The sequence below is a fragment of the Lithobates pipiens genome, unplaced genomic scaffold, assembly GCF_037356315.1.
Source record: "Lithobates pipiens isolate NorthernLeopardFrog02 unplaced genomic scaffold, aLitPip1_a1.2 Scaffold_28, whole genome shotgun sequence".
Lineage (NCBI taxonomy): Eukaryota > Metazoa > Chordata > Amphibia > Anura > Ranidae > Lithobates > Lithobates pipiens.
Window position 1 is genome coordinate 192,603,764 of NW_027507789.1, and position 24,945 is coordinate 192,628,708.

Consider the following 24,945-nt stretch of genomic DNA (forward strand, 5'->3'; position numbering starts at 1 on the left):
ATGTGAACCATCTCCATTGAGAATAATAGTTTTTTTCCCCTCTAGCGTTTTGTAACTTCAGGCTTCAAGCTACAAAACGCTCAGGTGTGAATGGGGTCTTAGTCTGTAGGGTTCAATATGGAGTTGGCCCACCCTTTGCAGCTATAACAGCTTCAACTCTTCTGGGAAGGCTGTCTCCAAGGTTTAGGAGTGTGTCTATGGGAATGTTTGACCATTCTTCCAGAAGGGCATTTGTGAGGTCAGGCACTGATATTAGATGAGAAGGCCTGGCGGCCAAACTCGCTCATCCATGTCTTTATGGACCTTGCTTTGTGCACTGGTGTAGAGTCGTGTTGGAACAGGAAGGGGCCATCCCCAAACTGTTCTCACAAAGTTGGGAGCATGAATCTGTCCAATATTACTTGATATGCTGATGCCTTCATTGGAACTAAGGGGCCCAGCCCAACCCCTGGAAAACAACCCCACACTATAATCCCCGTCCACCAAATGATTTGGGCCAGTGCATAAAGCAAGGTCCATAAAGACATGGATGAGGGAGTTTGGGGTGGAAGAACATGACTGGCCTGCACCTCAGCCTGATAGAACACCTTTGGGATGAATTAGAGCAGAGACTGTGAGCCAGGTCTTCTTGTCCAACTTCAGTGCCTAACCTCACAAATGCGCTTCTGGAAGAATAGTCAAACATTCCCATACACACACTCCTAAACCTTGTGGACGGCCTTCCCAGACGAGTTGAAGCTGTTATAGCTGTAAAGGGTGGGCCAACTCAATATTGAACCCTACGGACGAAGACTGGGATGTCGTTAAAGTTCATGTGCGTGTAAAGGCAGGTGTCCCAATACTTTTGGTAAAATAATAAAGCTTGGTTCCTGTAACATAAGTGAAATTAATTTTTCTTTTTAGGAAAGTATCATTATAAGGCAGATAAGTTGGGCTGTTGAGTAGATTCAGCCATATCCAGGGAGCAGCTGTGTGTCCTCTCTAAGGAGAACTGAAATGAATCGTTAGCAGTAATATAAATGGCACAAATGATGCAATTTAACAGATTCTGGAATTCATTGAAGGTCATCCAATGGTGTCAAACTTCTGTTATCTGGTGAAATATTACACAAGGATTTGTCTTATTGCTATGAAGAATGCAGCGTTTGCTTTTTCATAAACGGTATTGGATGTTTAGCATGTGCTTGGGTTTGTTCAATAAATAATCCCTTGGCATGACATCTACTTCTATACATCAAGAATTTTAAAAGGGTACGCGTTCTTCATGAGGTTTGTTTTATTTAATGTTGCCAAGTAAATGGCCTAATACACATATGCCATACGTATAAAGGAACTGGTTTACCTGCCAAAGGATTTGTATTCCTGTCCGTCTAGTTTAGTGGGTATTAAACCCGCAAGAAAATGACAATATTTTGCAGCTTTACCAATCCTTAAATGTGGTGGCTGCAATAAGGCTGGGCTCACACACATGCGATGCGGGAACCAGCGCCGATTCCTGTGTGGGGTTTCCCACATCGCATGTCTCTCCCTGGCAGTTCACACTGCCTTATGCAAACTACTGCGAGTGTCAATACAAAGTTAATGGCACCTCCAAATCGGTTTGTAGATCGCAGTTCAAACGGCGAAAAGGTGCAGGAATCGGATCCATACAATCCGATTCCAGTGTGGACCGAAAAAAGGGTCCTGCACCATTTTGGTCTGAATGCATGCGAATTCAGCCATACAGAATGCATTCTGTATGGCTAAATTCGCATCGCACTGACATCGCATGTGATCTGCACAGCAATGCAATATGAATCACATGTAATGTCTGACATCGTAGTAGTGTGAACCCAGCCAAAAATGATATCAACTTTTTTTTTTTTTTGTTTTCTTTTTAAATCCCTAGGTGCCGACCACTGTCACTCCGGGCCCCTCTTCTTCTCGTTGTGCCACCACTTTCTATTGTGGCATACGTATGGGCTTTATCCCATGGTGGACGCCATTGAAATGGACTGCCCATTCCAATGGCGTCCGGTGACGAGAGAGACTGAGACTGTTCTCGGGCACAGTGCTAGATCAAGTTCGGGCTCGGGTAAGAATTTTGAGGGGGGGGGCTGAGCTGACAATAGAAGGCTTTTAACCTTAAAGCGGTTGCAAAGCACTTTAATTGTGGCTTTAAAAATAAAATAAAAAAATCACTGGTAAGGCCATTGTATAATGTTCTAGTGTGCATCAATTACTAGCACATTATGAAATACTTACCTTTAAAACAGGGTTTCTCAACCAGGGTTCCTCCAAAGGTTGCTAGGGGTTTCTTGAGCAATGAGTAATTTCTACCTCTCAGATCTCACTGACACCACTGATCTTTTTAGATAGCTGTAAGGGGGTAATTCTTCCCACTGACCATCACACTAATGCAGGTATGTTCAAAGTCTGGCCCGCGTTCTGCCTCTTTTTTTTGGACATGTATATCTTTTGTGGCCCCCACAAAAGATATATGTGCTGACTGCCTTGGAGGGGACAGGGAGGAGGCGGGATGAGTGCCATACACACAGGAGAATTTCCTGTTTACATGGCAGTCTCTGTAATAGGAAGTCCTGTCTCCGGCGCTGCCATTGGACGACTGTTCTGTCCATCAAAGAAGGCGGGACTTTCTATTAAAGAGGCCGCTGAGAAAACAGGAGTTTCTCCTGTATCTAATATTTTGACGCTTGTCCCGCCCCCCTCCTGGCCGCTCCAAGGCTGCAGATGGATGGGTATCAATCAGGCTGCACTGATGGCAATGGTGGGAGCGCTGCATTCCCGGCAATGGTGGGAGCGCTGCATTCCCGGCAATGGTGGGGACGGCATTCCTGGCAATGGTGGGTGCTGCATTCATGACACTTGTGAGGCTGCAGATGGGCACTGATCCTTATTTTGCTTCACAGTTCCTTATTTAAAATTATTATTTTTCCCCCTGAAACTTCCTTCTTAAAGTGAAGGTGCGTGTTATACGCCAATACATATGGTATATCCAAATAACACGCCCAAACTCACCTCTTTACTCGCACAAAGGCAAAAGAATTCTTGTTGGGCAGTGTATTAGTGCTCGAACAAACTCAGACCGCATTTTAATGGTTCAAAGAATGTCAGGCAAAATGGTTGGCCCTCACGCATGTTCACTTCATCAAATCTGACCCTCTCTGAAAAAAAGTTTGGACACCCCTGCACTAATGTATCACGAGTTGTAGATATAATAATTTTTAGCATGGGTTCCCTGTGACCAGAAAGTTATTTCAAGGGTTCCTCTGTGTTGAAAAGGTCAAGAAAGGCTGCCTTAGAACGAAACCCTCCCAGGGCGCCCGGTTACCGCTGAGAGAGCTGACATTTTCCCCTGATCTTTCTTCCGGGTTCGCACGCTTTGACTATGTGATTGGCCGGAGCCATAATGACGTCACTCCTGTGCACGTGGGAGCCCTCAGTTCAGAGTGCATGCGCCAGTGATGTCATATATCTCCTAAACTGCGCACGTTTAGGAGATATTCATTTTTAACTACAGGTAAGACTTATTATAGGCTTACCTGTAGATAAAAATAACAAAGCAGGCTTTACTACCGCTGTAATGCAGAGAATGCGTAAATTTGTTTTTAAAAACTTCAGCCTTGACAACTAATTTTAATTTTAGACTTTTTCCTTTTATTTCCACCTGGTGACCTGACCGTTAACTTCCTGTGTTAGGCTCGAATCCACTGGAGGAGAAATGGAGACACCCTTGGACTAGCAGATTTAGATGGACTTGACTAACAATACAAAACCTTTTGAGCATTTACCATACTTGCTGCCTCTGCACTTACCTCCATTTTTTTTTTAATTGGTTTAAAACGAAAGTCCATTTATTTTTTGTCTGTCATGGTTATTGGATATAGAAAATATGCACCAATTGATGGAGCACCAGACCAAATAAGAAGTCAAAATGAATGTATTGGTTCACAAAAAAAATCCCTACATGTTTCAGGGCCCAGAGGAAACTCCTCCTTCATCAGAGCTACAACAAAACACAATATAATGTAAATGTGATATAATCTAACAACATAGAAGATCATGGTAACATACAGTACATATACATTTCCAACTTCCATTGAGGTGAAAAACTCTCTGTGCTGCAGCACCCCCTCTCCCCTTTTTCTTACCTGAACCCGATCCAATTCAATGATGTGTACGAGTGCAGCGGCTCCCACCACTGTCTTCCTCCTCATTGGACTGATTGATAGCAATGGGAGCCATTTAGTGGGGCCGAGTCCTGCTGTCTGTGTCAATGGACACAGCAGCGGGACTCGAGGAGTGAGCACGCACGGGTGTCCCCATCGGCTTTCCGCGGGGACACTCGCCAAAGAGGAGGGGCCTTTAGCACTGGCAGGGGACCCCAGTAGAAGAGGATCGGTGCTGCTTTGTGCAAAAACATTGCACAGAGCAGGTGAGTATAGATATGTTTATTCTAATTGAAAAAAAGCAGCAGGGAAATGACGATGACTGGCTTTGGCTTTGGATGTTGGCCTTGGGGGCTAATAAATAAAAGTTGGAAAGCGTTTGAGCCCAACTCTGACTCCAGCTTCTCTGTATCTGTCAAGTCGTCATCTACCCACCAGTGTCCCTATTGTAAAGTTTAATATGATAGGAACTCAATAGCTTGTGCTCATTCATGTAACTTGCAGGCGTAGATTTTATTTTTCTTCTGTATTGAGAGTACTTAAACCTGATCTTCACCCAGCTGCCCCTCCATTTTTTTTTTCACCCCTGATTGTGGGTCCTGCACAGTTAAGATACTCACCCACCCAGCGTTGTCCTGCTGAGATCCTCTTTCCTTCTGCCTCCCTCTTGGTCCTGCACCACCATCTTCTTGCATTACATCAACAGGAAGCTGCCAGCTATTCTGGGTTCAGCCGGCGTCTCCTCCTTTCTTAATGAAGGACTATGCCTCCAGGGATAGGTGACATACAGGAGACATAGTGGCCAAAGTGCACGTTACTCACCTACAGTGGTGTGAAAAAGTGTTTGCCCCCTTCCTCATTTCCTGTTCCTTTGCATGTTTGTCACACTTAAGTGTTTCGGAACATCAAACCAATTTAAACAATAGTCAAGGACAACACAAGTAAACACAAAATGCAATTTGTAAATGAAGGTGTTTATTATTAAAGGTGAAAAAAAATCCAAACCATCATGGCCCTGTGTGAAAAAGTGATTGCCCCCTAAACCTAATAACTGGTTGGGCCACCCTTAGCAGCAACAACTGCAACCAAGCGTTTGCGATAACGTGCAATGAGGCTTTTACAGCATCCTGGAGGAATTTTGGCCCACTCATCTTTGCAGAATTGTCCTAATTCAGTTACATTAGAGGGTTTTCGAGCATGAACGGCCTTTTTAAGGTCATACCACAACATCTCAATAGGATCCCGGTCAGGACTTTGGCTAGGCCACTCCAAAGTCTTCATTTTGTTTTTCTTCAGCCATTCGGTGGTGGACTTGCTGGTGTGTTTAGGATCATTGTCCTGCTGCAGAACCCAAGTTCGTTTCAGCTTGAGTACACGAACAGATGGTCGGACATTCTCCTTCAGGATCTCTTGGTAGACAGCAGAATTCATAGTTCCTTTTATCACGGCAAGTCTTCCAGGTCCTGAAGCAGCAAAACAGCCCCAGACCATCACACTACCACCACCATATTTTACTGTTGGTATAATGTTCTTTTTATGAAATGCAGTGTTCCTTCTACGCCAGATATACTTGGACACACACCTTCCAAAGAGTTCCACTTTTGTCTCATCGGTCCACAGAATGTTGTCCCAAAAGTCTTGGGGATCATCAAGATGTGTTGTGGAGAAATTGAGACGAGCTTTGATGTTCTTTTTGCTCAGCAGTGGTTTTCTCCTTGGAACTCTGCCATGCAGGCCATTTTTGCCCAGTCTTTTCCTGATGGTGGAGGCATGAACGCTGACCTTAACTGAGGCAAGTGAGGCCTGCAGTTCCTTGGACGTTGTTGTGGGGTCTTTTGTGACCTCTTGGATGAGTCGTCGCTGCGCTCTTGGGGTAATTTTGGGCGGCCGGCCACTCCTGGGAAGGTTCACCACTGTTCCATGTCTTCGCCATTTGTGGATAATGGCTCTCACTGTGGTTCGCTGGATTCCCAAAGCTTTGGAAATGGCTTTATAACCCTTTCCAGACTGATAGATCTCAATTACTTTCTTTCTCAATTGTTCCTGAATTTCTTTGGGTCTCGGCATGATGTGTAGCTTTTAAGGATCTTCTGGTGGACCTTACTGTGTCAAGCAGCTCCTATTTAAGTGATGCCTTGATTGTGAACAGGTGTGGCAATAATCAGGCCTGGGTGTGGCTAGAGAAATTGAACTCAGGTGTGGACAACCACAGTTATAGTATGTTTTAACAAGGGGGGTAATCACTTTTTCACACAGGGCCATGATGGTTTGGATTTTTTTTCACCTTTAATAATAAACACCTTCATTTACAAATTGCATTTTGGGTTTACTTGTGTTGTCCTTGACTATTGTTTAAATTGGTTTGATGTTCCGAAACACTTAAGTGTGACAAACATGCAAAGGAACAGGACATGAGGAAGGGGGCAAACACTTTTTCACACCACTGTAGATGTGTGATGTCCATGCCCTGGAAAACAAAAAATCTAAAGTCAGAAAGCCAGCAGACACAAATACTGTAGCTGCTGACTTTTAATAAACAAACATTTACCTGTCCAACGGTGACCTCACCAGGGCCAGTTCTTTGCTGGTCTTTGGGTCCTCAGCAAACGCCATCTTGGAAGTGGGAAGCCAGCTGTGACTTCCTGGTGCTTCATAGCTGGGTTCCAACTGCGTATGAGCCAGTAGCACTGCCCTTTTTTATTGGACCCGCAGCCGTGTGACATGTGCCAGGAGGTTGCAGGGAGGACGTGTGCGAACTTTCGGACAGATTCCCCAAGCAATCCAAGTGGAAGTGGAGCAGATGCCTGTCAGAAATAGGTACATGCTCCAAAAAAAATAATCTAATTGTGGGTATGGGGTGGCGGTGGTGGGTGTTTGTTAGGAGGAAAAGTGGAAGTTCCCTTTTTAGCCCTTGTACACACGGTTGGACATTCCAACAACCAAATCCGTCGGATTTTGTCCGAAACTGTTGCATACACACAGTCGGACAAAGTTGTAAGAAAATCGGATCGTACTTAACGTGATGACGTTACTTCGTTAGGACAGGACTAGGACAGGACTACGTTCAGGCTAGTAGCCAATAGCTTTGGTCTAGGAGTTTGATCTGAGCATGCGTGGCACTTTGTCCGATCGGAATTCTCTACACATGATCGGACAAAGTCCGATCGGATCATGTTGTTGGAAAATTTTATAGCCCAGCTGGAAAAATTGGTCCGTCGAATACTCAGACGGAAACAGTCCGATGGAGCCCACACACTGTCGGATTATCCGACAACACGGTCCTATCGGACATTGTCCATCGGAATGTCCGACCGTGTGTACAAGGGCTTAGGGGAAGTTCCACGGTGAAGCATGACTTCAGACTGTTTGCATCAGACATTGCCTGGCTATAGAAGTGTACAATCTTAAGTTCTACCACACAAATAAAAGAATACCATACACTCTGGGTCTAGTTTTACCAGAAGCCCAGTAAACATTTAGGCACAGCTTGCATCTGTGCTTTGCAGGAATATATGGTAATGCAAGTTACATGCACTTTGAATGGCACTGAAACTCACCAAGGCATGCACATAGTGCATTGTATCACCATGTTTGTCGAGCTGCAAGGCAAATGTTGGGCACTTTGGTCATTGTGATTATGCTAGCCCTCTTATTGGGACCTATTTTGAGGGGAAACTTCAATCAATGTAAAGCCGCAGTTTCGTAGGACATCAGAAGAACAATGCATACTGTGTATGCAAACTGCAATAACCTGGATTTTGCCATTCATGGAGCAGGAATGAAGGGTCCTGAGACTCCTGACTGGTTGCTGCTGTCAGCCTGTCTTACACAGAACCAGCCCTTCTTTCCAAGCCATACATTTGGAGGTGCTGCAGTCATTGCTGAAGTATGTAAAGAACAGATCAAATTTGTGAAATAAAATTCTACCGTTTTCCCACCAACAGTTTATTGAAGATCCATAATACTTTCTTGTTGAAGTGAAATTACTCTTTCCAACATACAAAAGGCACAAGAAAGTTTTAAACCCTGTGAGGTTGATCATGGCAATGGACACAAACAGACAACACTGACTTTCAGAGGTAATGTGACCTAGAAATGTCCTTCTCTAAGTGATAACCATATTAGTGCAGCAGTACGGTCAGTGTGCGGCACGTTGGCTGCGGCCATTGAGGCCGGGACTTCAGGTTATTCTGGTAATTGACTCCTTTAGAACTGAAGCAGGGTCCAGCCTGGGCACGTGGAGCTGAAGAATGTCGATCAAAGGTCTTATTAAAGCTGATCTTCGGACATACAAACTTTCATATAAATATATTCCTTATTAGCCACAAAGGATCTAAATCTGCTTTGTGCGCACCAAATGTGTCCACAAAACCAGATATTTCCTTTTAAGAATAGCAGTGAAATTATGACTGTGCTGTACATAGCCTGTACAGATAGCAGAGCTGTAGGAAGGCCCAGAAGGCTCCACCCACTACAGGCTGCCTGTAATAAACAATGGGAGGGGGCGGAGACAAGATCAGTCACCTTGCACAAGGATAGAGAGCAGCAGTGAGCGGTCTTCGTTACTGGCTACAGAGGCGAGTTCAGAGGGTGGTGATAAATGGGGAGTACTCGGAATGGTCCGGTGTGGAAAGTGAGGTCCCCCAGGGTTCTGTCCTGGGACCAATCCTTTTTAATTTATTCATAATCGATCTGGAGGATGGGATAAACAGCACAATCTCAGTATTTGCGGATGATACAAAGTTAAGCAGGGCAATAACGTCTATGTAAGATGTGGATAGTCTACATGAGGACCTAAATAAATTAATGGTGTGGGCAACTACACGGCAAATAAGGTTTAATGTAGAGAAATATAAAGTAATGCATTTGGGTGGCAAAAATCTGAATGCAAAATACTCATTAGGGCGAGAACCTCAGGGGAAATCTAGTATGGAAAAGGACCTGGGGGTCCTAGAAGATGAGAGGCTCACCAATGGATTGCAATGCCAATCTGCTGCAAGCAAATCCAACAGAATATTGGCATGCATTAAAAAGGGGATTCACTCCAGAGATAAATCGATAATTCTCCCACTCTATAAGACTCTGGTCCGGTTGCACTTGGAGTATGCTGTCCAGTTCTAGACAACAGTCCTCAGGAAAGATGTACTGGAACTGGAGAGAGTCCAGAGAAGGGCAACAAAGCTAAAAAAGGGACTGGAGGATCTCAGCTATGGGGAAAGGCTACAAGCATTGAACTTATTCTCTCTGGAGAAGAGACGCTTGAGAGGGGATATGATATCAATGCACAAATACTGTACTGGTGACTCTAGCATAGGGAACAAACTGTTCAGTAAAAGGGAATTTAAAAAGACTTGCGGCCCGTCTTTTAGAAGAGAAGCGTTTAAACCTTAAACTGCGTAGAGGGTTCTTTACTGTTAGAGCGGTAAGGATGTGGAATTCTCTTCCACAAGCAGTGGTCTCAGCGGGGAGCATTGATAATTTCACAAAACTATTAGATGGGTATCTTAACGATCACAACATACAGGGGTATAAATTGTACTATTAACATAAACCTACACTCACAGGTTGAACTGGATGGACGTGTGTCTTTTTACAACCTCCCCTACTATGTAACTAATATGTAATTACCAGAAGTTCGGAAGTTCATACTGAAACACTGCACAGATCTGGAACACAAAGTAAAGTACCAAGGTTCAAGTAAGAATACACATGCCTCTTGTATTTTGACAATACTTGCTTATCCCAGAGTTCAGCTCTAGGCAGTTTTGGTTTGATCATATTATAGCATGACTTGACTTTCAGTGGGGAAAATAATTATTTGATCCTCTGCAGATTTTGTAAGTTTGCCCACCAAGAAATGAAGGGTTATCATTTTTATCATAGGTGTATTTTGAATGATTGAGATGGAATATCAACAAAAAATCCAGAAAAAACACGATACAAATGTTATAAATTGAAGTGCAGTTCAGTGAGTAAAATTTATTTTATTTGATCAGACTTGACTCAGTACTTGGTGGAGAAACCCTTGTTGGCAAGCATAGAGGTAAGATGTTTCTTGTAGTTGGTTACCAGGTTTGCACAAATCTCAGGAGGGTTTTTAGTCCACTCTTCTTTACAGATCTTCTCTAAATCCTTAAGGTTTCTTGGCTATCGCTTGGTAACTCAGAAGTTTAATCTCCCTTAATGCATTTTCTATAGGATTAAGGTCTGGAGACTGGCTAGGCCACTCCATATTATTAACCACTTGCCGACCGGGCCATAGTCGAATGACAGCTACAGCGTGGTTGGATAACTCTGGGAGGGCATACAATGACGTCCTTCCGGAAGCACGCCCTAGGAATGTCTGTGACCGTTGGGTTCTCAGGACCCGGTGCGTCATGGATCTAGTTAAAGGGCCAATTCCAGCGCCATTTTGCCACGTGATCACTCCATCCAATTGGACAGAGAAATCCTTGTCAACAAACCAGCATCATATCCAATCCTCTGCCTCCTCACCCCAATCGTGTGAGGAAAGGAGGGTGAAGCTGCAGCGTGAGGCTGCTTGAGTGCAGAATGCAATGCAGAGCAGTGCCCAGGAATGCCCCATCAGTGCCAAGGAGTGCCCCATCAGTGCCAAGGAGTGCCTCATCAATTCCAAGGAGTGTCACATCAGTGCCATAGCAGTGCTCTTCAGTGCCACTAGAGTGACCATTAGTGGCAATGAAATGCCCATCAGTAAGTGCTCATCAGTGCCACCCTATCAGTGGATCCTCATCAGCGCCTGTCAGTGCCGTAAAAAATGCATAGAAAAATGCATTTTCATTTTCTTTCCACATTTTCCAAAAACGTGGAAAAAATAACATGTTCAAAAGACTCATTATGCCTCCTGGAATATACGTTGAGTTGTTTTCTTTCCAAAATGGGGTCATTTTGGGGGTGTTTCCATTGTCCTGGTGCTCCAGGGCCTTCAAAGTTGTAAGAGGCTGTCAGGAAATTATATGTGTAATTTATGTCCCTAGAACGCCTGATGGTGCTCCCTGCATGTTGGGCCTCTCTATGTGGCCAGGCTATGTAAAAGTCTCACACATGTGGTATTGCCATACCACAAGAGTAGCAGAATGTATTTTGGGGTGTAATTTGTGGTATGCAAATGCAATTTGAAAGAAATAACCCGTGACATTGCATTTGCATAAAAATTTGCATGACAATTTTGTGAAAAAAATAAAATAAAATCTTAACCACTTAAGCCCCGGACCAATTTGCCGCCAAAGGACCAAGCTCCTTTTTGCGATTCAGCACTGTGGCGCTTTAACTGACAATTGCGTGGTCGTGCGACATGGCTCCCAAACAAAATTGGCGTCTTTTTTTCCCCGCAAATAGAGCTTTCTTTTGGTGGTATCTGCTCACCTCTGCGTTTTTTATTTTTTGTGCTATGAACAAAAATAGAGCGACAATTTTGAAAAAAATGCAATATTTTTTACTTTTTGCTATAGTAAATATCCCCCAAAAATATATAAAAAAAACATTTTTTTCCTCAGTTTAGGCCAATACGTATTCTTCTACATATTTTTGGTAAAAAAAATTGCAATTAGGGATTATTAATTGGTTTGCGCAAAAGTTATAGCGTTTACAAAATAGGGGATAGTTTTATAGCATTTTTATTAATATATTTTTTTTACTATTAATGGCGGAGATCAGAGATTTTTATTGTGACTGCTACATTATGGCGGATGCATCGGACATTTATGACACATTTTTGGAACCATTGTCATTTATACAGCAATCAGTGCTATTTAAATGCACTGATTCCTGTGTAAATTACACTGGCAGTGAAGGAGTTAACCACTAGGAGGCAGTGTAGGTGTTATGTATGACGTTATGTGTTTTTTCTATTGTAGGGGCGTGGCCTGGCATGTGACATCACTGATCGTCCTTCCCTATAAAAGGGAAGAGACGATCGGTGGCAGCCACACAGGGTAGCACGGGGAGAGGTTTGTTTACACAGACCTCTCCTCGTTCTTCAGCTCTGTAACCCAATCGTGGGACACCAGCGGCGATCGGGTCCATTGGTCGCGCGGTCACGGAGCACAGGACCGAGTCGGGAGCACACCGTCAGCAGGGCACTTAAAAAGCAATGTACAGGTACGTGCTTGTGCCCAGCCGTGCCATTCTTCCGACGCACATTGGCGTGAGGCGGTCCTTAAGTGGTTCATTTTGCAAAGAATTGTGGGTAAAAAAATAACAATGTGAAAAAACTCGCCATGCTTCTTACTAAATACTTTGGAATGTCTACTTTCCAAAAAGGGGTAATTTGGGGGATATTTGTACTTTCCTGGCTTGTTAGTGTCTCAAAAAATGAGATGGTACATCATATTTGATCATAATATATTGTATTTGGTTTATTTTTTTACCAAAGATATAAAGCAGTATAAATGTTGGCCAAAATTTATTAAGAAAATTACTAATTTGGAAAATTTTATAACAAACAAAGAAAAATGCATTTTTTTACAACATTTTCAGTCTTTTTTTATTTATTTTTATTTATAGCACAAAAAAAACCCCAATGGTGATTAAATATCACCAAAAAATGGACAAAGAAGTAATATGGGTACAGTGTTGCATGACTGAGTAATTGTCATTCAAAGTGTGACAGCACTGAACGCTAAAAAGTTACCTGGCTATGGAGGAGGTTTAAGTGCCCAGTGGGCAAGTGGTTAATGTGCTTCTCCTTCCTTTGTTGCCTCGGTGGTATGTTTTATGTCATTGTCATGCTGGAAGGCCAATCCACGACCCATCTTCAGTGTTCTCGCTGAGGGAAGAAGGTTCTCATCCAAGATTTTAAATACATGGCCCCCGTCCATTGTCCCCTTAATGTCGCAAAGTCGGCCTGTACCTTTAGCAGTGAAACAGCCCCAAAGCATAATGTTTCCACCTCTGTGCTTGACTGTAGGGATGGTGTTCTTAGGGTCATAGTCAGCATTTTTCTTCCTCCAAACATGACGAATTGAGTTAATGCCAAAGAGCTCAATTTTGGTCTCATCTGATCACAGCACTTTCTCCAAATCCTTCTCTGAATAATTTAGATGTCCATTGGCAAACTTCAGATGGGCCTGTACATCTGGCTTCTTGAGGAGGGGGACCTTGCGGGCGATGCAGGATTTCAATCCATTGCAGCGTACTGGGTTACCAATGGTTTGTTTGGTGACTGTGGTCCCCACTGCCTTGAGATCATTCACAAGCTCCTTCCGTGTAGTTCTGGGCTGATCCCTCACTTTTCTCATGATCATCCTTAACCAATGAGGTGAAATTTTGCATGAAGCTCCAGACTGAGGGCGATTGATGGTTATTTTGTATTTCTTCCATTTGCGAATAATTGTTCCAACAGTTGTTTCCTTCTCACCAAGCTTCGTGCTGATGGTCTTGTAGCCCATTCCAGCCTTGTGCCGGTCTACAATTTCATCCCTGATGTCCTTTGACAGCTCTTTAGTCTTGCCCATGATGGTGAGGTTTGAATGGAAGAAATATTCTAAGGGCAGGTGTCTTTATACACATACCGTATTTTCCGGCGTATAAGACGACCTTTTACATGTAAAAAAAATTGGCCAAAAAGCAGGGGTCGTCTTATACGCCGGGTCAGCCCCTCGGATGGCTGCTTGGTGTTCGGTAATACTGTATGTAGCTTCGGCCACATACAGTATATACCGCTGAGCCAATCCTGGTGAGCAATGTATTCAAATGAATACAGAGCCTGCTCGGATTGCAGTAACAACCTCTGCCAATCCGAGCAGGGTAGTCTGTAGTCTGCTCGGATTGGCTTGGAGAGTCAGAGAGGCGCGGGCTGATGATGTTACAGCCTCTGCCAATCCAAGCAGGCTTTGTATTCATTAATAGAATACATCGCTCACCAGGATTGGCTCCAGCAAATGCAGGAAGATGGAAGAAATATGAAGCCTCGAAAGCCGGGTCGTCTTATACGGCAAGTACAGTTTTAAAAGCGTTTTTTGTCCTGTAAGATTAGAGGGTCGTCTTATATGCCGGGTCGCCTTATACACTGGCAAATACGGTAACTAATTATTGTTAGGAGCATCTTCTTACATTGACAGGACTAATCTGTGTACCACATGAGCACATACTGTAGCCAGACAGTGGGAGCCAGAATTATTGCTGGTTAGTAGGGGATCAATTACTTATTTTACTCACTGAACTCAAACTAAATTTAAACATTTATATCATGTGGTGTTTTTTTCTAGATTTTTGGTTGATATTCTGTCTCTATCATTTAAAATACACCTATGATAAAAATTATGGGCCCGTAATTTCTTTGTAAGTGGGCAAACTTACAAAATCTGCAGGGGATTAAATAATTATTTTCCCCACTGTAGATCATCTTCACCTGAACTCATTATCATTCGCTTCATTATATTTATACATAAAAAGTGTATCTTTAAAAAAATGTTCCCATCTCTACTGGCAATCAGCACGCAGCGAACGAGCCGCACACTCTCTTGGGCATTATTGGCATATAGGTGCCCCTACCGAGCTGCAAGCACTCTCTACAATGAAATAAAAATATGGTAATCATACAACAGACAGATGCACACGATCCACCAAAGGGTAACAAGTTATTTTCAGGCATCAAAAAAGATGTGCACGAGTCCTATACATTCTAAAAAAAGCTGAATTTAAAAATATTCCTTTTAATGAAATAATAATAAAAAAAAAAAAATCAAAACTGCAATCAAACACAATAAATTAACAGAGTGATAACACAGTTTCATTCCTATGTCTCCAGCAATTTATGGAAGGGACTGTAATCTGTGCTCTTTTTTGATAATCTTAAAAAAATAAGTGTGTTACAAAGACGATGGCTTTATTTTGGTCATTTCGTTGTTGTTTTTTTCCCTAGGTGGTGGCGTGACCACCGCTAATTAGGCATCAAGAGTGCCTGTTCCCTGTGCGTGCCTGCTGCAGCCTTTTTGTGTGTTCTGGAGTATGTTTGTTGCCCAGGACAAACAGAGGCAGTACATGGTCTAAGATAAGGTAAAAGTGCCCTTATAAACCAGCTAAAAGATTCCCGCTCTCATTTTTACTATTCAGGAAACCCTTCGTGATACTAGGAGCCTGGCATCAGGACTAAGTTCTGCAAACGGCCATTCCCAGCGTCAAAAGGGAGTGCCTCAGAGGCCAATAAGGGCAATCTCTCTGAACAAGGTGATGGCCCTTTGGAGAATCCAGCATCACACTGAACCTTGTTTTATAGCATAGGCATAGCACCACCACCTGACCATGCTTAGGCTAAAGGGGGTATGCTTCAACTCAACAGTAGTGACCTAGGCTATAGTACTCCTAAGTCAGGGGTCTCCAAACTTTCTAATCAAAGGGCCAGTTTACTGTCCTTCAGGCTTTAGGGAGGCTGGACTGTTGCCAGTGGGGGAAGAAAATGCCCGACATCAGTGCCCCATCATTGGTTTTAATGGGGGGAATAGTGCCCCATTGTTTATCAATGAGAAGAATAGTGCCCCATTGATGATGGCAGTAGGGGGACTGAAGTTCCATCATTGGCGTCAGTTGGTGAAATAGTACCCCAAAGGCCAGATACAGACCAGCAAAGGGCCACAGTTTGGAGACCCTGCATAGGAAAGTCGAAGTGTACTACAACCTAACATCATTAGCAAACCCTGCATGGGCCAAGGGGAGCATTCTACAACTAATGCTGGTGATGTAGGCTATAGTACCCCTGAATCAGGGGTCTCCAAACTTTCCAAGCAAAGGACCAGTTTACTCTCTTATAGGCTTTAGGGGGACCAGACTATGGACAGTGGGAGTAAAAAATGCCTGCCATTAGTGCCCCATTATTAGTTTCAATGGGAGGAATAGTGCCCATTGCTGATATCAATAAGAGGAATAGGGTCCCAATGATGTTGTCAGTAGGGGGAATAATGCTCCATCATTGACGTCAGTTGGTGGAACAGTACCCCAAGGGCCAGATAAAGACAAGCAAAGGGCAGCATCCCCACGGTTTGGAGACCCTCTATAGGAAAGAGGGAGTGTGCTACAACCTAATACTAGTGGCATCATAAGCTGACTCTGCATGGGCCAAGGTGAGCATGCTTCAACTAATACTAGTATACTAGGCTATAGTACTGATAACCTACCCTGCATAGGCCAAGTGGGGGATACTGAAAATTTACATTAATGGCTTAGGCTGAAGTACCACTAACTGACCCTGTATAGACAAAGTGAAGAATGCTACAACCCAACATGAGGAGCCTAGGCTATATAGTGCTGCTAACCCTGCATGAGCCAAGAGGAGCATACTGCAACCTTACACTAGTGACCTAAGCTAAAACACTACCAACTGAACCTGCATAGCCTAAAGGGAGCATGCTAACACCGGTCACTTAGGCTATGGTACCGCTAATTGACTCTGCACAGGCCAAGGGGGGCATACTACAAACTAACACTGGTAGTCTAGGCTATATTACTATAACCTAACACTGGTGGCCTAAGCTATATTACTACAACCTAACACTGGTGGCCTAGGCTATATTACTACAACCTAACACTGGTGGCCTAGGCTATATTACTACAACCTAACACTGGTGGCCTAGGCTATATCACTGATAACTGACCCTGCATTGACCAGGGGGAACATTGCACTACAATCTAACATCAATAGTTGTTGGCAGCAGAAGTCACATCTTCAGCTGTACTAGGGGCCTGTAACCAACTATTACAAATGTAGAGGATTGCAACAGTACTGTAGCCTAATATCCATCCTATCCGCAGGCCTGTCATCTACCTTTAGAAGATAAGTCTAAGAAAAGGAGGCGAAGTCTTGCATCATTTAAAAACAGCACCAGGGCTGGGAGGCCTAGATACAAAACGGTCTCATTTCACAAAATGACTGCCGCCAGCAAGCACAGGAAATAGACTAACACAGCAAATTAGAACTTGTGGGGTAAATACAGCAGTTTAAGAAGTTTGCAACAGTCTACACTTTTTTTTTTTTTTGCTTGATCCTACAAAAGACATTTGCAAACAGTATTTTGTTGCAATATAAGGTCTAAGTGTTCTATAATGGAATGTTTACATTAGCATTAAGGATACTTGTTTTGTGGTGACATTTTGTTGGGGTTTTTCTTACTAGGCTTAATATTAGCACATAGCACAGATGACCCTTCCGGTCTTCAAATGTACTTCTTCTTCAAATACCAGTAGGCAAAATATCCCATTCCTCCCAGCGAGCCCATGAGGAAAGACGCCCCAAAGAAAGATGGCGGTTTTCGCTTCACCAGTCGAAAGGCGTTGGGTAAGACAGCGGACAGCAGGGTGGTGTGGATGTCTCCAAGCACTCTCCGGAATGCATAGCGCTTCTGTATCCTTTCAAAGTAGGACTGTAAGTTTGGTCTACTCCCGTCTTCCCAGTGTTTTTTAGAAAGTCCAAGGAACTTGAGTCGATGTAATGTGGCTCCCAAAAGTATGTCGGCTAAAGTGAATGTGCTTCCACAAAGCCAAAGCTCGCACTTCCGTCCTGCAAAAAAATAAATATGTGGCTTTAATGTGCTTTTTATTTTTCATAATCATCGCTTTCAGAATGGGCATTCCCTTATGAATTATGGAGGGAAGCAGACTTGATTTGGTTAGTCAAAACTTAAACTACACACTGTAGACCAGTGGTTATCAAACAGGGTTCCTCCAGAGGTTGCTAGGGGTTCCTTCAGCATTGGGAAATCTCTGCCTTTCAGATAAGTTCCCACTGACACCATTGATCTTTTTAGCTATCTGTAAGGAGGTAATTCTTCCCAATGACCACACATGTAAGGACCATTCTTCCCACTGACCATCGCACTAATGTATCATGTGTTGTAGATGTCTAATTTTTAGCAGGGGCTCCCCGAGACCAGAGAACTGTTTCAAGGGTTCCTCTGTGTTGAAAAGGTTGAGAAAGGCTGCTGTAGACAGTAGCTTTGCCTGAAGACTTCCAAGTTTTTTCAGGCTATCTGGAAATCTAATACAGCCAGTGGGTCTGCTCTAGGACCTCTTGCCCAGCTGGCACTGCACCCAGGGGTTGCATCAATATAAGAAGCCCAAAACACTTAATCTTGCTAAACTAGCTGCTGTGGAATGTGCATACACTATATTATCCATTTCATCTGCTCCACCGATCAGCCCCTGTGTCCCATCTCCACTTTCATCAATGCATACCAAGCCCTGGTCTTATGATCCCAAAATGAGTTGTATATATATATATTTGTAACAATCAGTTTCCTCTTTCATGCCAGGACATCCAATCAGTACCATCACCTCTATTCTCTCAGCTGAATCATGTTAAAATGGATATACAGTGCCTTACAAAAGTATTCATACCCCTTGAAATTTTCCACATTTTGTCATGCTACAACCAAAAGCGTAAATGTGTTTTATGTGATAGACCACCACAAAGGTGTGTTGTGTACACTATTGTAAAGTTGAAGGGAAATGATAAATGGTTTTCCAAATGTTTTACAAATAAATATTTGAAGTGTGTGGTGTGCATTTGTATTCAGCCCCCCTGAGTCAATACTTTGTAGAACCACCTTTCCCTGCAAGTCTTTGGGGATGTCTCTACCAGCTTTGCACATCTAGAGAGTGACATTTTTGCCCATTCTACTTTCCAAAAGAAGCTCAAGCTCTGTCAGATTGGATGAAGAGCACATCTGTGAACAGAAATTTTCAAGTCTTGCCACAGATTCTCAAATGGATTTAGGTCTGGGTCATTCTAACACATGAATATGCTTTCATCCAACCATTCAATTGTAGCTTTGGCTGTATGTTTAGGGTCGTTGGTCGTTCCTGCTGGAAGGTGAACCTCCGCCTCAGGATAAAGTCTTTTGCAAACTCTACATGCGGCTGGACTTTCCAGCAGACTAGGTCCGACTGGATCAGTCCGTCGGACAATCCGATCGTGTGTGGGCTAATCCGATCGTTTTTCGTTATAAAAATCCAATGGGCCTAGAAATAGAACATGTTTCAAATCTGTCCGACAGACCAAATATGACGCAAGGGAAGCTATTGGCTACTGGCTATTGAACTTCCTTTTTTAGTCTCGTTTGTGTGTGGCCAAGTTAATTTGTTCGAAAGTCCGTCGGAACTCTGCTGAAATGTCAGTTGGGAAGGCTGTTGGACCTAGTTTGCCGGAAAGTCCGGTCGTGTGTACGCGGCATAACAGATTTCCCCTGTCCCTACTTAGGAAAAGCATCCCCACAGCATGATGCTGCCACCACCATGTTTCACAGTGGGGCTGGTGTGTTCAGGGTGATGTGCAGTGTTAGTTTTCCGCCACACATAGCATTTTGCTTTTAGGCCAAAAATTCAATTTAGGTCTCATCTCACCAGAGCACCTTCTTTCACATGTTTGCTGTGTTCCCCACATGACTTTTCGCAAACTGCAAACGGGACTACTTATGACTTTCTTTCAACAATGGCTTTATTCTTGCCACTCTTCCATAAAGGCCAGATTTGTGGAGTGCACGACTAATACAGTAGTTGTCCTGTGGACAGATTCTCCCACCTGAGCTGTAAATCTCTGTTGCTCCTCCAGAGTTACCATGGGCCTCTTGGCTGCTTCTCTGATTAATGCTCTCCTTGCCCAGCCTGTCAGTTTAGGTGGACGGCCATGTCTTGGAAGGTTTTCAGTTGTGCCATACTCTTTCCATTGTTGGATGGTGGATTGAACAGTGCTCTCTGAGATGTTCAAAGCTTGGGATATTTTTGTGTAACCTAGCCCTGCCTTAAACTTCTTGACAACTTTATCCTCAACCTGTCTGGTGTATTCCTTGGCCTTCATGATGCCGTTTGTTCACTAAGATTCTCTAACAAATCTCTGAGGGCTTCACATAACAGCTGTATTTATACTGAGATTAAATTACACACAGGTGGACTCTATTTACTAATTCAGTGACATCTGAATGCAATTGGTTCCACTAGATTTTAGTCAGGGGTATCAGAGTAAAGGGGACTGAATACAAGCCACACTTTTCAGATAGTTATTTGTAAAAAGAAATTCCTTCCACTTCAGATAAAATCCCAATAAAATACATTTATGTTTTTGGTTGTAACATGACAAAATGTGGACATTTTCAAGGGGTGTGAATACTTTTTCAAGACACTGTATTGTGTAATGCCGCATACGCACGACCGGACTTTTTTACTTTTTAACAGCAAAGGAGTCCGTCGGACAATTCGATCGTGTGTGGGCTCCATTGGACCTTTGCTTGCCAAAAATCCAGCAGACTTTAGAAATAGAACATGTTTTACATTTTTCCAACGGAACTCTGCCGGACTGAGAAATCCATTTGTGCGTATGCTAGTCCGACAGACAAAAACGGACGCTAGGGCAGCTATTGGCTACTGGCTATGAACTTCCTTATTCTAGTCTGTCCGTACGTTATCACGTTCAAATCCGTCGGACTTTGGTGTGATTGTGTGTGGCCAAGTCCGTTCATTCAGAAAGTCCGTCGGAACTCCGCCGAAAGTCCGTCGGAAAGACTGTCGGACCTAGTCCCTCGAAAAGTCCGGTCGTGTGTACGCGGCACAGCAGGAAGTGACAATAAATCTCTACAAAGTGAGTAGAACCTTCTGTTTGGACAGTTGTCACCATCACAGGTGTCCCCATTGCAAGAGTTGTCCTCAAGCAAGTCAGACTTTGTACTAGCATCCCTCTTTTTCTTAGCCTTATCTCCACTTTGCTGTTACAGCAGTTGTGCAGGGTGTCTAAATATGAATGGTCAGGCATGCACCCTGCTCTTCTCTACAGTTCAAGTCTGTGCTGAGGGGTGTGGCTGTTACTCAGCTCTGCCAGCATTTTACCACTGCAGTGTGAGGGCAGAAGGAGGCCTTTTCTCTGAGATAATAGGATATTTAAAGGGGTTGTAAACCCTCAAGGTTTTTCCCCTTAATGCATTCTTAATGCACAAGGTGAAAAACTTCCTGTGATGCAGTAGCCCCCCAGAGCCCCCCTTTTACTTTCCTGAACCCGGTCTTTCCATCGACGGGGACGAGCACACCAGCTCCAGCTCCCGCTGGTGTTTGGGGTCTTTATTGGAAAGATTGATAGCATTGCAGCCATTGGCTCTCGCTGCTGCCAAATGAATCCAATGACACGGGAGTCGGGGCAGGGCCGAGTCCTGCTGTCTGTGCCAATAGATGCAGCAGCAGGACACAGGAGAGCAGCTGCACAAGTGCCCCGAGAGAGAGAGAGCGGCTCTCCAATGGGGCACTCAAGAAGAGGAAGAGCCTAGAGCACCACTGAGGGACCCCAGAAAAGGAGGATTGGGGCCACTCTGTGCAAATCAACTGCACAGAGGAGGTAAGTAATGACATGTTTGTTTGTTTTTTTATTTAAACAAATCTTTAGATATCCTTTAAGGCATTTTCTAGCAGTAAAAACAGTCACAAAGTATAACATGTAATGGTACAGAATTTTAAAGAGACAAAAAGGTGCGAGCCTGAATATTGATAGGACCAAGGACATTAGTGTGAGTAATAAAATTCAATATTACATGTAGATGGCTGTTCAAATCCTGGCCCTCTCCCTGGAATTAAAGAGGAAGTAAACCGTGATGAGTTTACTTCCTCTTTCATTCCCTGCAAAGACAAAGCATAATGGACTACTATGCATCGCATAGTAGCCCATTATGTGTCACTTACCTGACACAGGAGCCAGCGAAGTCACCACTGTCCCCTGTAGTCCGCCGCATCCATCTTGTCGGTGGGGTCTCGCAGCTCCGCCGCTGTCATTCGGCGAAGCCGCGATGACGTCACTCCCGCGCATGCGCACGGGAGTCGACACACGCGGCAGCTCCATTCTTGGAAATGCCGCGCTCAGTGCGCCTGCGCGCCGCTGTCTATGGCGCATGCGCCATAGACAGCGGTGCCCGTTTGTCGGGCAAATATCTCCTAAACCATATAGGTTTGGGAGATATTGCTTGGACCTACAGGTAAGCCTTAATCTAGGCTTACCTGTAGGTCAAAGTGGTTTGTAAGGGTTTACAACCACTTTAAGGGACTGTGGGAAACTAAGCCAATGCAAGTTTTATAAAGGCCCTCTGCAGTTCTTCATCCTTCCCGGGTGGCTGAAATGCCATCAGCCTCATTGATGTCACCAGAGAAAAGACATCTTCATGAATATGGATTCTCCTAAAGAACACTTGCTACTTTACATGAACATATTCTGCAGTTCTGCTGTGTGTGGATGACGGGTAAAGATGAGATTGCAGAATAATAACACGGCAAGGAGAGAACGTGAGATATAAATAGAAAGGAGGAGTAATAGATAGGTCTGACAAGGACAAATCTGCCGAATAGGTTACAGCCCTGTAACGTCTGCTATACTGAGTAGAATAAGTTAAAATAGCCAGCAGAGGGGACCACACAGAATGTACCTTCTATTACTATCACTTCTTTAAAGTGGTTCTAAAGGTTTGATTCCCCCCCACATAACACATCAAGATTTTCTGCTCTGTGTAATGGTTTTGCACAGAGCAGCCCTGATCCGCCTAGTCTCTGGTTCCCTACAGGAGCTCCAGGCTCCTCCCCTTTGCTGAGTGCCCCGATAGCAAGCTTCTTGCTTTGGGGGCACTCATGCATGCTCGTTCCCGCACCACCTCTGTGTATCTTTGGAACACATAGAGAGTAGCTCTGTCCCTCCCCCTGTTCCCTCCTCACTGGCTGTGACTGACAGCAGCAGGAGCCAATGAAGAAAGAGAGAGAGAGAGACCTGGGAGAGCCTCTGCTCTTGTGTACATCCCTGGATAGGGTTTGGGTAAGTATTATGGATTGCTGAGGGGGGAGCTGCACACTGAAGGTTTTTTACCTTCACGCATAGAATGCACAAAGGTAAAAGAAAAAACTTCACCCCTTACAACCACTTTAATATAGAGGACCTCTCCACCCAAAGTGGTATAGCAAACCTGATTAGATGATGGAGCTATCTCATTGTAACCCTGCCAACAAGATCTCTTTTTTTTTTTAATTATTAATCTTTATTAAATTTTCACATTTATACAGACCACATTTTAAAATAACATTACCAGGGTTCAAATACCTCTTTCTTCCCTTCCGAGATCTGAGTTTTAGAGTTCTAGGAAGGGAAGGGGGACATGAAGATACATCCATACATCACATATAATTAGCAAAAAAAAAAAGCACATTATCTAAACAGTACCATATCCCCCCTTCTCCTACCATCACTATTTTTGCAATTCCTACGTTTTTCCTATTGTTATAACCCCACCCCTCCCTCCCATCCTTCCTATCAACCCCGCCCCCCCTCCCCTCCCCTCTTATATATATATTGGTGCTTTTATCCTACAGTATAGCATAATTGTGTTATAATGATTCCCGAACCTTTAATGTACCCTACACTACTCCTTCCCATTACCCATCCCCCCTCCCCCTCCCCTCTTCCCTTTCCTATCATGGTTTAAACTGGGGTATGCATCACTTCTATCCACTCTCGCCAGTTCCTATTAAACTCCTTTAAGTTATTTCGTTTTGCATATACTGCCCTCTCCTTACATAGATAGTCATTTACCGCCCTTGTCCAATCCTCTACTGTAGGGGGTAGCTTTGATTGCCATCTCCTAGCTATCATCCTTCTAGCTTGAAATAAACATCTTAGGATTGCCGTTGTTGTTCCCTTCCTTTCTACTTCCTCCTCTCTGTAACCTAAAATGCACACTATGGGATTTAACTCTATTACCGTCCCAAAGACCCTACTTATTATCTTTACCACTCCTTCCCAGTATCTAAATAATTTGGGACATTTCCAAAGCATGTGCATTAAATTCCCTGACCCCCCACACCTGGGGCAAAAGTCATCTGTTCTCTTACCAAATTTAAATAATTTCTGGGGAGTATAGTATGCTCTATTAATTACCATTAAATGGGAAATCCTCTGAGGAGGAGAGACCGAGACCTTTGGGCATGCCGCTAGGATATTTTTCCACTGTACTCGTGTTATATTACCTAGGTCTTGCTCCCATTTCCCTTTCTCAAACCTCCCTTTCCTCTCACTATTAATCTGTTCACCCAGCTGGGCATAGAATTTAGATATTAATCCTTTAGTGGGTCCTGCTTGTGCTACTGGGTATAGCAAGGGCATTTCCTCCCATGTTAATAACAGGTTTCCAAACTGGGTCCTTAAAGCATGCCTCACTTGTATATAGGCATAGAATGAATTTTGTGATATCTTAAATTCTCTTTGCAGCTGGTCGAAGGATTTAATACCCCTGCCGCCATATAAATGGCTTAACCTTACAATGCCACATTTTTCCCAATCTGCAATTTTTCCAACCCGCCATATTTCCTGTAGCTTCTTATTGTTCCATAGAGGCGTATACTTTGTTATTTCACTATATCCCATTTTTTTTTTAACTGTACCCCATAGCTTTAACATCATTTTTACTGTAGGGCATCTACACTGGAATGAGTCCGCTTCCAGGGTCTCAATCAGGGTACTATGTGGGGAGCCTGTTAATACTAATCTCCCATTTGGGGTTCCTCCATTCTTCTCATCGATCCCCCCTAGCTGTTGTAATTGGGACGCCCAAAAATAGCACTCCGGGTAAGGGACCGCGAATCCTCCTTCCTCTCCCGGTAGCTGAAGCATCCGCAATCTCAATCTAGCCTGTCCTCCCCTCCATATTAGCTCCCTAAACAGCATCTCGATTTTATCAAACCAGCTTTTGTTAATCCATATTGGGGCATTGTGTAATATGTATAAAAGTTGGGGCATCCATATCATTTTTATCAG

At 43.7% G+C, this 24,945-nt stretch overlaps 1 protein-coding gene across 1 annotated transcript in view; it reads right to left on the reverse strand.

Moving 5' to 3' along the window:
• Window positions 1-8,098: 8,098 nt before the first annotated feature.
• GDAP1L1 (ganglioside induced differentiation associated protein 1 like 1) overlaps window positions 8,099-24,945 on the reverse strand; it is an 86,157-nt gene continuing 69,310 nt past the window's right edge. The window contains exon 6 of the mRNA XM_077460211.1: window positions 8,099-17,682. Within this exon, the coding sequence (XP_077316337.1) occupies window positions 17,339-17,682 (344 nt within the window). The 3' untranslated portion in view covers window positions 8,099-17,338. The remainder of the gene's footprint in view (window positions 17,683-24,945) is intronic.